This window comes from Natator depressus, chromosome 2 (assembly GCF_965152275.1).
Source record: "Natator depressus isolate rNatDep1 chromosome 2, rNatDep2.hap1, whole genome shotgun sequence".
Taxonomy (NCBI): domain Eukaryota; kingdom Metazoa; phylum Chordata; order Testudines; family Cheloniidae; genus Natator; species Natator depressus.
The window spans coordinates 85,063,377-85,076,149 of NC_134235.1; the positions used below are offsets into that span (position 1 = coordinate 85,063,377).

General features: G+C 40.3%; 2 protein-coding genes across 5 annotated transcripts in view; one reads left to right on the top strand and one right to left on the bottom strand.

Annotated features, from left to right (window-relative positions):
* ARHGAP28 (Rho GTPase activating protein 28) overlaps positions 1 to 4,478 on the top strand; it is a 92,514-nt gene extending 88,036 nt beyond the window's left edge. For 3 of the 4 annotated variants that reach the window (XM_074944603.1, XM_074944602.1, XM_074944604.1), the window contains exon 15: positions 453 to 4,477. In XM_074944603.1, the coding sequence (XP_074800704.1) occupies positions 453 to 544 (92 nt within the window). In that variant the 3' untranslated portion in view covers positions 545 to 4,477. Of the gene's footprint in view, positions 1 to 452 lie in introns of all 4 variants that reach the window. The other variant, XM_074944601.1, reaches the window with a different exon arrangement.
* Positions 4,479 to 4,916: 438 nt separating this feature from the next.
* Positions 4,917 to 12,773, bottom strand: part of LAMA1 (laminin subunit alpha 1) — a 157,983-nt gene continuing 150,126 nt past the window's right edge. The window contains exons 61-63 of the mRNA XM_074944605.1: positions 11,559 to 11,692; positions 8,730 to 8,952; positions 4,917 to 5,395 (exon numbers count right to left, since the gene is read on the bottom strand). Of these exons, the coding sequence (XP_074800706.1) occupies positions 5,235 to 5,395; positions 8,730 to 8,952; positions 11,559 to 11,692 (518 nt within the window). The 3' untranslated portion in view covers positions 4,917 to 5,234. The remainder of the gene's footprint in view (positions 5,396 to 8,729; positions 8,953 to 11,558; positions 11,693 to 12,773) is intronic.

Below are 12,773 nucleotides of genomic sequence, written 5' to 3' on the forward strand. Positions count from 1 at the left end.
AGGACGCTACAGGAAGGAGGCTGTCCAGCAAACTGGACTAGAGGGGCCATGCCCCAAACTGAACAGACTGGTAGCAAGTAGCCCAGGACAGTGGATTTTGACTCCCTACTGGGAGGGTCCCCTGCCATTCAGGGGTTGATCTACACAGGACCCTGGGCTGGGACCTGGTGGAGAGGGTGGACCTGGGTGCCCCTATTCCCCTGGCCTTAAAGACTGTACCTCCTCAACCAAGCAGAGGGGCTGAGTGCCGTGTGCTCTAGCCACTAGGCAACCCAGCCCTCCAAGCCACCTGTTACATGCACATTCAAGTTGGAAGGTGCACACACAAAACCTGACTTGCTTCTGTGCAGTTTGGAAACTTGCTCAAGCACACGTCTGAAAATCTAGATCTGTTGGATTTATCAGCATACTGAGAACAATATATGAACAATTATTCTTCATTTTTGTTTCAGGACTGCATTGTTTGGACCCAGATGCATACATGTTAGATGTTTACCGTGCAAATCCTCAAGCAGAATGGGTGATAAAACCAAAATCAAGTTGAAGCTTGCAAAGATATCACATCTCAGTGATTTGGGAAAAGCCAAAAAGATGGTAATGATGCTTTCCATCTCAAGACGACCTGGCCACAGATGAAACCAAAGCATTCTTTATTTTATATATTTTCCTCCCCATGTACTTTACCATTGAGCCTTTTCATATACCAAATAGGTAATGAGAGCTGTTACTCCAATTTATGGAACATTATACAATGGTGACACTGTCACATGGATTATATTTGTGCCAGTTCTTCGATAGACATGAATGAGGAAGGAGCAGAGGTACTTAGAAACAACTTGTGGACCTGAGTGTTTTTTTTCACTTCTTGACTTGATGCTGAGAAGACACATTTTTATAAACAGGTAACACAATGACATCCTAGAACGTAGTGAACGCTACCGACTGCAAGGTAATGCAAAAGAATCACCACGGTATGCAAGAAGGGAAACGTATCTATTAAACATGGACTATGGGAGCTGGACTGACAGCAGTGCCACAATGTGTTTATGTGATAAACTCGAACCCTTCTTTCAAAAGCAAACCAGTTTATAAAGTAAAACGTACATTGTTACAATATTTGTGCGGCTGACTCACTCCTCATTAGTAGCTGATACTGAGGAGAAAGAACTACTGTGTAAAGACAAACATACTGTTTATGTATGTTGTACCGTGTATGTTACTACTATCAGCCTTCTGATACATCTCTCTCCGGCGTTGACCGCGTACCAATGTATTTGTAGCACCACTGCCTCACAAATTAAACAATACGTCCTTCTCCCTCCCTCCCCTACACACACATGTAAAAGTGATGGGGCTCTGAGACAGCCACTAGTCTTCCCACTCCAGTTTTCACTGACTAGTCATGGCTTTAAAATGTTTTCTGCTTAATTGTCTTAATATGTGTGCTGAATGTCTTACGGGCCAGTTACAGACATTACCCTTTCTCCAAAACCTAGTCTTTTCTCATTTTTAGGCTAATTGTTTTTCCTTAGTCTATTTTAGTTTAATATGAAAGTAGTTTTTAGTCTTGTCAGCAGTGTTCAGAAGAAAGATCTTGTCTGACACTTGTGTACTATGGCAGGGGTTTTAGGTTTTCCTGTTCATAGAGATGGAGAAGAAGAGTTTCTGATGAGAAGTAGGATTTATTATTATTTAACATTGCCATTGTGGTAGTGCCTAAAGGCCACAACCAGGTTGGGCCCCACTGTGCTAGGCACTGTACAAACAAGTAATAAATAGCTAACTCTGCTGCAAATTGCATGCAGTCTAAAAGATGAGACAAACACAGGCTGGGATGGGGTTGGGGAGACAGTATAACAAATTTATTTACTAAAATATGCTCCATTCTTAGCCAGTCAGTAGTAGTGCTCAGAGCTCTCCATCTGGCTAGGCATGATCAGGCTGTACTCTACTGCATGCATAGACGTATGCTTGCAAGAGATGTGGTGATGCTCTAGAAATCAAGAATTTCTTTCTCATGCTGCAAAAACAGGAAGTTGTCAGAAATATCCTTTGTTAAATTTGAATGATATATATTTACTGTATGATAAATTCATCTGTGGTATGACCTGTACAATCACTTTGGTGGTTTTTTCCCTCCATGAATTGGCCACAAGAATATGGAGAGAAATAATCTTTCATTTATGAGGTAGCAATCGATAACTGTTATGAGCTGTGTCCCACAAATAAATGTAAAATATGTTATCTTGATGACAGAGCATGTAACTTGTGATGGTTTGCTACATCTGCGTAATTACTATTGTTATATATTTTGAAACCTTACTTTAGGTCTCAGATTACTATATATCATGCCCTCCACTACACCCGTGCAACCTTATTGGTGGTACTTAGTAAGCGAAGCCAACCTGTGGCATATGGAATATTTCACTTTTTGAGTTGAGCATATAGGGGGCAGAATTTGGTTTTCTTTCTTCAAGCTACAGGGTAGGATAAAATTTAACAACATTCGGTACCCTCACCTAAATTTTGCAAAATTGCTTTTCTTCAGCTCCAGGGCATAATATGAATCTCTGCCCAATTCTAGCTAGGATAGTTCTAGTACAGCTGTAATAAAAACAACGTATTTCTTGTTTTCACAACTCTTTAGTCATGTGTATTTGAGAGATGTGGGCCAGTGGTTTGGCAACAAGACTAATAGCTCAACTGTTCTAGTACTAATTTTTTACACTGGTTCCTTCTGTGATCAAGTCACTTAATCCCTCTGCCCCCATGTTCTTAACTATAAAATAGGACTAATAATACTCTTCTCAGGAGGATAGCATAAGAATTAGGTAAGGTCAAATTCTGCTCTCAGATATGTGCATGCAACCCCTGTGAGCTGAACAGGAGTTGTAAACATATCTTATAAAAGGATAAACAGCTCCTAGGGATTTTATGTGGAAAATCCCCCTTGAATGTGAAGAGCAGTATAGAAGTACTAAGTAATATTATATTTATTACCATTGAAAGGGTTTCTATGATTTCACAGAAATCCTGCACATCTGCTAAATAATTTAAAATGTAGAACCCAAGATAACATTTTCTAAAGTATATTCAAACGCCTTCAACTTCTCCACCTTGTCCCCAAGCATTCAGACTGTAACTTACTCTATACGTTTTGGACTCTCAAACGTAGATTCCACTGGAAATCTTCCTAAAATAAATACCGCTGTGTGTTACAAATGAAGGAAGGCTGCTTGGAATACCTTAGCCTCTTCCCCTCTTTGCACAGGGACAGAAGAAAGCCAAATTTGATTTAAGTAAATCCATCCTTTGATACTGGAATGATTACTTTTTTAATTAAAACTGTCTGTCACTTTAATCCACATAAATATAAGCAGTTGGAATAGATTCTTCGAACAGTATACAGACTGGTAATATAGGGCCAAAATCTTGCTGTCATTGAATTAAAAATTAAAATTCCAATAGACATGAAGGAGAGAAGGAATTAATTGCCTAAGTCATACTTATTGTAGTTGGAGTTGTTACTTATGTTTTACATTGGCCACATTGGCTAACAGGAAAACAAATATTACAGTCAAAATGTTCAAACATGGGGTCTTGACATTAGGCCTACCAGTTTGAAAAGGTTGGCTTAGGTTTCTGGATTTCCACTTCCATTAGCGGCAGTTTCATTCAAAGTTGTTACATGTTGGTTTGTTAGGTAACAAAATTGTGCAGTGAAATATTAATAAGGGACTGAACATGTTTAGAAGTAGAACCTATTCAACAACCTCCAGAGATGCCTTAAGTGTTTACACGCTCCATTGGCTGCAAAAAGATCATTTTCTGCATCAACACACTAGCTATAGAGAAGTATGTAAGAAGTAGTTAGAAACATATTGGAACAATCCAACTCCTTTTCATATTGCTAATGTCTTTATAATGTGTATATACACTGTAAACTACCTCACTGCATTTGCCAGGAAAAAACATTCTGGCTTAGAAGCATTTTATTCCAAAGCGTCCTAGTAGCATTGCCTACTTCTACTTGCCTCACAGCCTTTGATGATGCTGCATTAACAATGTTTCCTTTCAGTGGGCAAGATCTGGAAATCAGCCAGTTTTAAAAACCAGAATGACATATTTCTTGCTAAGAAAGAAATTGCACACCGGATGCGTTGCCTCACTCCTTGATCTTATATCTGGTCATATTCAAAACAACTGTAGTGAATCATGGGGGGTTTGAATGTTAGGTAAGAGATCCGTTTTTATAAACCCTAACTATGCAAAAAAACCAAAACAAAACAAAAAGAGTTTTCCATAATAGGTCATTGCCTTGGAAAATAATATGATGCCATTAGGTAAATCAAATGTTTGTATGTATGTTTTTCCTTACCTCTCCTTGTTAGAATGTTGACTGTTTTGTTACAATAAATTCCACTCTCTGCATAGTAGTGTATTTGTAATGTAGAACGTGTACATTGTATTTTATCCATGACAAAAATAAAAACAATGTAAACTAACCGTCTCACTAAAATTCTCACTGCATTTTTAATACATGGTTACCTGGGAAATGAGTCCATTTTATTTTAAAAGCAGCCCCTTTGTGAGAGCACTTAGGGAAGTGCATGGACAAATTTAGTAAATAATAAAGGGTCTTCTATACTGACTAAGGGATGGCAGGAGTATTAAATTTTGGTATAGAGCAAAATGGAATGGAATAAAAGCTAACAGAGAAAACAAATATGAAAGAGAAAACATAGATAGGAGGATTCCAGTCATCTGTTAAGTTGCCCTCTGTATACTAGCATTATTTGCTTTATATTGTCACAATTATGCACTTCATAGTATCTGGTTCTTTTCTTACAATTAAAATGTACAACTACTACACCACATGAAATAATGCACATTCTATTGTATTTTCATTGTCTGGTCCAATTTTATTTTTATTATAAAAGACCAATATACAATACAACAAAATACTGTCAAGCAAACAGAACATGCCTTGTAAACACTGATTAATCAAAGTTTCCAAAAAAGAAAAATACCCAATTAATAGCTGTTAACATTTTAGTAGAGGTATTGGTTGTACAAAATGGTTTTAGTTAAAAATGTAAGCATAGAACTTCTAAAAATTTGTCCTGAGTTGGAAAGTAAGTGAGAGACATGGGGTTCTCATTTAAAAAAAATCAATCACCTCTTCATTAAGAAATTTAAAAACCCATCTCAATCCCCAAATCCTTCCCTGAAGTTTAGTGCTCAGACCCAGGGCATGAATGAGGAAACACGCCATGCAGGTCAAAGGCTTTGCTGAAGTCATAGGATTCTACCAGTTGGCCCTTAATCAGCTTAAGGTTTCTCAAACACCCATGGAACGAGCTCTTGCTTGTCAGACAGTTTTGCTTCATATCAGCTGAAAAAGAAAATATGAAATAGCTAGAATGTGCTTCTATTGGAAGGGGATGGAAGCTGCATGTGAGAATGATAGCAAGTGCTTACAAATTATTCATAAAAATCATTGGACATAAAAAGAGAGCCAGCAGAGCACCAGACACTACCAGCATCAGTGGGAAGTGAGAATGCTCAGATCACTCGGGAAGTGAGAATGCTCAGATCACTCAGGAAGTGCTCAGTGCTTGCAGGCTCAGGTTCAGAGTTTTCAAAAACTGCCAGGTGGTTTGCACCAGCCAAACTAGATGGACAATTCAGACAGCAGTAGGGGAAAGAAACCCACCTCAGCCTGAGGGAAGGGAGGTGATAGCCATGCCGCAATCACTGTTACAGAACAAGCTGGTCTGGAGCCCAGTATATCTCCTACCAGGACATTACAGCTGCTAGATCTGCAATACCTTGTACTCTTTTGGCCTTAGTTGCTCCCCCAGTCCATCCCTTCATGCTGAATTACATGGAACTGTTTACAGAGATCAGCTCTATTGCATGATGCAAGAGGTGAAACAGTGCACTGAATGCTTTCTGCAGCACTTATTATGGTGGGTGAGTATCTCCCTTGTCTGCACCTATGATACATATTTCCAAGAGGAATCTTGCTAGAGGAACAATTACTATTGCATTAGCACCATTTAAACAAACATAACCCCCATAAAACCTTCAATGGAATCCTAGGAGATCAAGCAGTAGCCATGCTTGATGGAATCATTCATTAGTAGCTGTAAACTATCTTGAGCTCCAACACGCAAGGTGCTGTACAACTGCAAAGTATTATTCCAAAGCTTTCCAAATGCTTAAAAGTCATGTTTGCTCTGTAGATTTCATCAAACTAAGCTCTTCATAACAAGTAGGCCTTGTGACATTACACTCCATATTCTTTATGGAAATATGCTTATAATATGGATATGGCATAACAGATATACTTTGTGCAAGATGGCTCATGTAAGATATCATTGGAAAGGTTATGATTTACTGAATGTGATTATCCAATTTGCATGCTCATTTCTGTATCTGAAGTTAGGAATGCTGATCATGTATCTATATTTCAAATGTGCTACTTTTGATGTATGTATCTATATTTCAAATGTACTAGCCTTTCAGGTACAACAATGCAAAGCCAGACAGGGCTGATGGCCCATCAGCAAAAGACAAAGGACTGTGGAAGAGTTTAGTCTTCCTGTGGACGCTCCAGACAGCCTACAAGTATTGGCTGCTACAACCCTGCCAAGACATGTGACTGAGCCACCCAGTACTGGAACCCCCCCGGAATGCCAGTGTTTTTCCACTGGAAGACAAAGGGGTCCAAGCCATCACAGGCCTAGCTGTTCTAATAATAACTGCCGTTTCAGAGAAAAATGTAGTGGGCGTTTCACACTTTGTTTAATAATTCATCATCGTCTGGTGTCTATTCAGGCTCAGTAGAAGTACAGGTATTAAAAAGCTGCAAATAAATATATTCACCCTGCTTGCAAAGTGGCCAATTTTCTGATGTTACAAATGCAATCTTTTTAATGGCCTACAGTACAGTTTAATCTTAAAAGCACTAAACTCTATTTTTCTTGGCATTATTATAATTTAATGACAAATATTTATATGAAAAAGAAAATTGTGCAGGGCAAATGAGACCTAATGATAAATTTACACCCGGTGTCTATCTTGGCCTGTAGAAACAGTCCCTCGCAGATCCAAGTATGACCCTCTCAATGACAACTGTAAAGGTTTCACTGTCGTTTGTAAGAGCAACTCCTGACTCACTACATCTAACACGTTGTCATAGTATTTATCTATCAAAAATGTCATGTAAGGTATCAAATAAAAGTTTATACCATACTGGTCATCATAAGTAAGGTTACATTTTAGTCAGAGGTATTTTTAGTAAACGTCACGGATAGGTCACGGGAAGTAAACAAAAGTTCACGGCCTGTGACCTGTCCGTGACGTTTACTAAAAATACCTGTAACTAAAATGGGAGGGGGGCAGTCCAGAGGGTGCCACGGGTGCTGGGGGAGGTGGCCGGGGACCCTGCTGGTGCTGGGGGAGAGGGCTGGACCACGGTGCACGGCCCAGGACGCCTGCTGGTGAGGGGGCAGGGCGGGGGTGCTGGCAGGGCTCCCTACCCGGCTCTGCATCCCTGCAGTTCCTAGGTGGCGGAGGGCACAAGTGCTGGCTGCCGCAGCTCCCATTGGCCAGGAACCGAAGCCAATGCGAGCTGTGGGGGTAGGGCCTGTGGGTGCGGGCTCCCCCCCGGCCCCTCTGCCACCTAGAAGCTGCAGGGCCATGCAATTGGGAACCCCCTGCCCTTAGCCCTGAGCCCTCTCCCACACACCCAAACTACTGCTGCTGCTGGCCCCTATCTTTGTTAATAGACTTCACTTTGTTTTATCCTAAGTAAATCTCAGTGCTGTAACATTCAGCAAAGCGTGAATGCTGGTGTGTAACCTGGTGTGTACACTGTCTCTTTGGAGGCAGCAGACTTGGTAATTACTGAGAGTGTCCAGTGATGAATGCTCCTCCATGGTATCTAGCCCCTTCAAGGGATCTGGGGTGTACCAAGCTTTACCTGCAAGGCAAAGTAAGGGCTGGCAGACTCCTGAGAAATCTATCTGGGGTGCCTAACAAATGGGGATGAGAGGGAGCTGTCACTCAGCTTAGCATCAGCAAGTCTCTCTCTTACTAAGGCAGAGGGGTAACATGGTTACCCGCAGTAAGTGTCACACCAAGTAGTTGGCACCCTCCCCTCCGCTGCAGAGAGGGAGGGATCTCAGAGGACAAGCACAGCCCCATAATGCATCGTGCTAGCCATGTAGCGGGTGTGGCCACAACAAGTGCGGGTGAGCATGGTATAAATGCCTACACAGATGGTGGGAGGGGGAGGGGGAATGCCTTGATATGCCCGTTGATACAGCACACCCTCACAGGATGCTCCGCACGTGAGGATCCTGCGTCGCCTCAGATTGAAAAGTGGCCCCGTTCCATGGAAACCCCAAGGAAGGGAAGTATTTCACAGGGTACAACTCTCTTCCAGTGTTAGGGTTGAGACTTGGCAGGGGCAGTGTAAATTAACACCGTCTTGTGCCAAATTCAATAGATCTCGTTCAATAAATCAAAAAAATTTCTGGCAGAATCAATTTTTCATGACCGGAGTTAACCCATCCCCCACAAAGTAAGTTCTGGAGACTCAAAAATGTTAGTAGGATCTTAGCATAACTGATCTCACATTACATTCACTAAATTATTATGGTCTATGCAGTTTGTGAACTGTTAGCTATTTAGTCAGAGAGAAATACTACTGTACATACCTGGAAAGCCTCCAACATAAATGGGATTGTTTGTATCTGCAGATGTTGACTGGATGTGGGGATTATCAGCCTGAACCAAATTCCCATCAATCATCAGAGCAATGCGATGCTTGCTTTTGTTTGCTTGAAGCTTGTGCCACTTTCCATCACATAAGCTATTTGCACCTCGTGGTTCATATGTGGCTGTTATTCTGCCAGCTCCATTGTTGACATGGAACAAAACCTGAACAAATAACCGGATGCCAATAATGACACAGACAGTAAGAACATGCGGAGCAATCTGATTGAATAAAAGCACAGTCATGCTGCTGCAAAGAGTCCTTTTATTTTTAAATAAATGACTGATGAGTAACCAAAGCCCAGTAACCAATTTAATTGATGGCGTTTAAATCCTTATTAAAGTATTTTCTAAACCTAACCATGATACATTCAACAAGCTAGGCATTCTTTATTTGAGATATAAATGTTTGGTATAAATATGGGGACTGGTTCTTCTACACCAGTGTACTTCCACTGACTTAATAGGCATTACACCTGACTTACACTGGAGTACTAAGACCATCATGTCCAGTAATTGCTTCAATATGGCAGCAGTTATGTACAGGATGGGAAACCACTAGGTCAGTGCCAATATGTGTGTGGATACAGATGTATGAATGTGTGGTTCTATTTCTCTTTTTTTTCTTTTTCTTTTTTTTTTCTTGTTTAAACAGGCTAAAAGACCACATTTTTGTGTTGACCCTCAAACACGTAAATATTACCCAAAAACAAGGGCAAATTGGGAAAAATATTTAAAAGCAATGTATTATTTACTTATTTATTTTGTACAGGAGTGGGGAATTATGTACTGATTGCTACAAGGTACTTTCTGTGTAACTTTCTGAATCATAATGACCAGTGAGACCTAGAACACAATTAATTACCCGGAGTACTAACCATAAAGATTGCAGTTCCCTATAATGGAGGCATGGCCAGCAGCTGGTCAATTTTGTACCCGTAAAAAAGATGGGAACTCTGACCTCAGACATAGCCAGCTCTAGGAAATCTTCAATATTTAGATAAGCAATTTTGTTGGGGGCATTGTCTGCAAACGGATAAATTAGGGTGTGGGATAAGGAATTGTTATTCTATTGCAATAGGGTAATGAGCTCCCTAGTCAATGGCGTTACATGTAAGTTGGTTCTTTTTTTGGGGGATGAAGAAGATTTTAAATTGTCTGGGTGGCAGATAATGAGAAATTTCCTGATGTACAGAGGGCTGAGCTGAACAGCCACAGGCTCCCTCTCAAGAGAGCCCGAGGACTATTGCAATTAACATGAGGAGGCAGAAGCCTGGCTCTTGCAGTGAGCTTAGACTACTTATTTATTCATGGTACAAATTAGCAGATTAACTCCTTAAATTATGTCATTTTTGTAGTTGGCAAATATTTCCCTTTTTTAATCTATTGAAATAAAGAGATGTTTTTATATGCATATCCCCTGATTCTTCCCTGCAATGTCCCCACTTTTCCCACTAGCTTTGGGACTCTCAAAAACCTAACGATACTTTGGTAATGCTACCACTTTCCATATTCATTAGGATGTCCAAGGATGCAGTGTCCATTCCATTACAACTGAAGAGATGATAGTTGGGACATGAAGTCTTAAGGTTGAGGGTATGTATGGGGGGAAATAGTGGTGGACACTCCCACCAGCCCACACGTCTCAGATAAAGGCATAAAAGCCTCCACCTCCATAAAAAAATCACTTAATGGAAAAACATTCCCTGTAAATTACAATAGTGCTTATGAGATGGCTTGGTTCAAACAGCCATTGTGTTTTCTTTGGGTTCTGTTATTCTGAGCTGGTTCATGCTTCTCTTCACTGCTGAAGTATCATTAGGCAGACTCACTGAAAAGTTTTAAATAAATAATGTTGTTAGCTTTTAGCTTTGTCAGTTGTATACAGAAAGAAATATAAATTCCAAAATATAATTTATATTTGAAAAGTAATCACAGAATTTGTTTTTAATTCAATTTAAAAGGCCTCATCTGTTTACATCAATCCTGTTTTAGAGATTTACAGTTCTCCTTTGTTTTAACTGTAACCAAAAAAGGGACTAAATCTTGTACCATTTTCTTTTCCTAAGTAAAATTAAATTGATGGATTTCTAAATCAGCTTTATAAATAACTAAGACTTCTAGCAAAAGAAACAGGGAAACTTAATCCAACATTCTTACATATATTTTCCTCTAAGCTCTTCAGCCTCATTTTAAAAGAAAATGATTGAATACTGAATGGTGACTCATTCCATTTCCTTGCAAATTCTCATCTCAGAATAACAATAGGACTTTCACCTATGCTAACAAAATTCTTGCTAAGACACAGCAGCTAAACACTTTCTGCAAGAGCATACTTGGGTAAGGGCAAGTTTAGCTTAATTGAAAAGGGTACCAACATATATGAAAGGTATTTTGCTGGTCCAGCAAACAGCATATACAGTATAGTAGCGAGTCCAACTAGAAAGGAAAGCACAAACTCTTCAGGCTGACATAAGTACTATCGTCGGTAATTATAGGATGAGGAGTCTCCATGCTGCTTCACATTGTGGTGAACCTCATGATGTGAGCCCACCTTCCTTGTGACCAAATGTTTGCCTCAGATTATGTGTTGTATTTATGAATCACAGCAACATCTTTGTTTCTATCACATTGCCTCCTGGTCTTTCGGTTTAATCACTTATTACTGATGTAATGCTCAACACTTCCGACTTTCCCATTTTGCACAAGCCTTGGAGAACTATCCCTAAATTCAACTCCCCTAGAGACTGTCCCCTACATATGCAACCCACCTTGCCATTCACAATCTCCAGTCCAATGGCATCTACTTTAGCACTACTGATTCCAAGAAGAACTCCATTCATAGCCATGGTGCGGAACTCAAACGTAATGTTCACATCAGATCGGACTTTATAACCTTCTTTGACTGAAAAATAAATGATAAGCACAAAGTAAAAGATTAGGAATGTGACAGATATGGCAATGTTCTCCAATATCTTTGTATTGTATTGAGTTTATGTATCATTGTGGGCCAGGGATTGTATGTAATTCCATGGGAGAGGGTAACCACAGCCCCTCCAGGAACTAAGAACAGTGGGCAAATTCTCTCAGGTTGAAACACCCCCAGAGAGTGGCAGCCTGTGGCAGGCTTGCCTATACTAGTTCAAAGTGGATTCTCCAGAAGCCAACAGACAAATAAAGGACTTTTGAATAAAAAGCCAGAGTTTAAACTGATCCAAGGCCTTCTTTCTGATGTAGCAAACAGATAGAACCCTCTGTCCAAAATGGGAGGGGGAGGGTTTGTGGGGGGGGTGTCCAATCCTTAGGGAAGGGTTCGAAGGACTGACACTGGCCAGAATCCTTATGAAAATGGTGGGAGTGATCTCTGGTAAACTTATTAGTGTGTGTGTAGGTTCTTTATTATTTTTAATATGTTATTTTTCTGTAATGCTTTTACCCTAAGAATCAATGTATTTGCTTAGAGAAAACTGTTTGGTAACTTATCACTGTGAGCAATTAAGCTCTTTATGAAAGACTGGCAGCAGGGAGGCAGCATGGAAAAGCTCCAGCAGCGGGGAAGCCTTTCCCCACTGCCTGAGCTTTTCCCTGCAGTGAGGAAAGATTCCATCAGTGGCACAGGACACCATACTGCTAAAAACAGCACTCCGTGGGTGTGTAGAGAGATGTATAGGGTACATATCCACAGGGTTTAAGCATGTCTTTACTCCCATAAGCAGTACCTCACCATCTACCCTGCTATTTATACCCCTCCTAGGGGGACATGCCGTGTATGTACTCTATATACTGGTGTAAGGAGAGTGCAGTGTAGACATACGCTAAGAGAGGGTGCCATTGCCTGGAGGGGGAATACAAGTGCAGTTGCTCTGAACTGTGACAAGTAATCAGTAGTACATGTGATAATTAATAGGCATGTTAACTAACCTGAATGGACAGGGTTTTTGCTGAGTCTTTGGAAAGCTGTTTGTAGACGATAATCCAAATTCAGA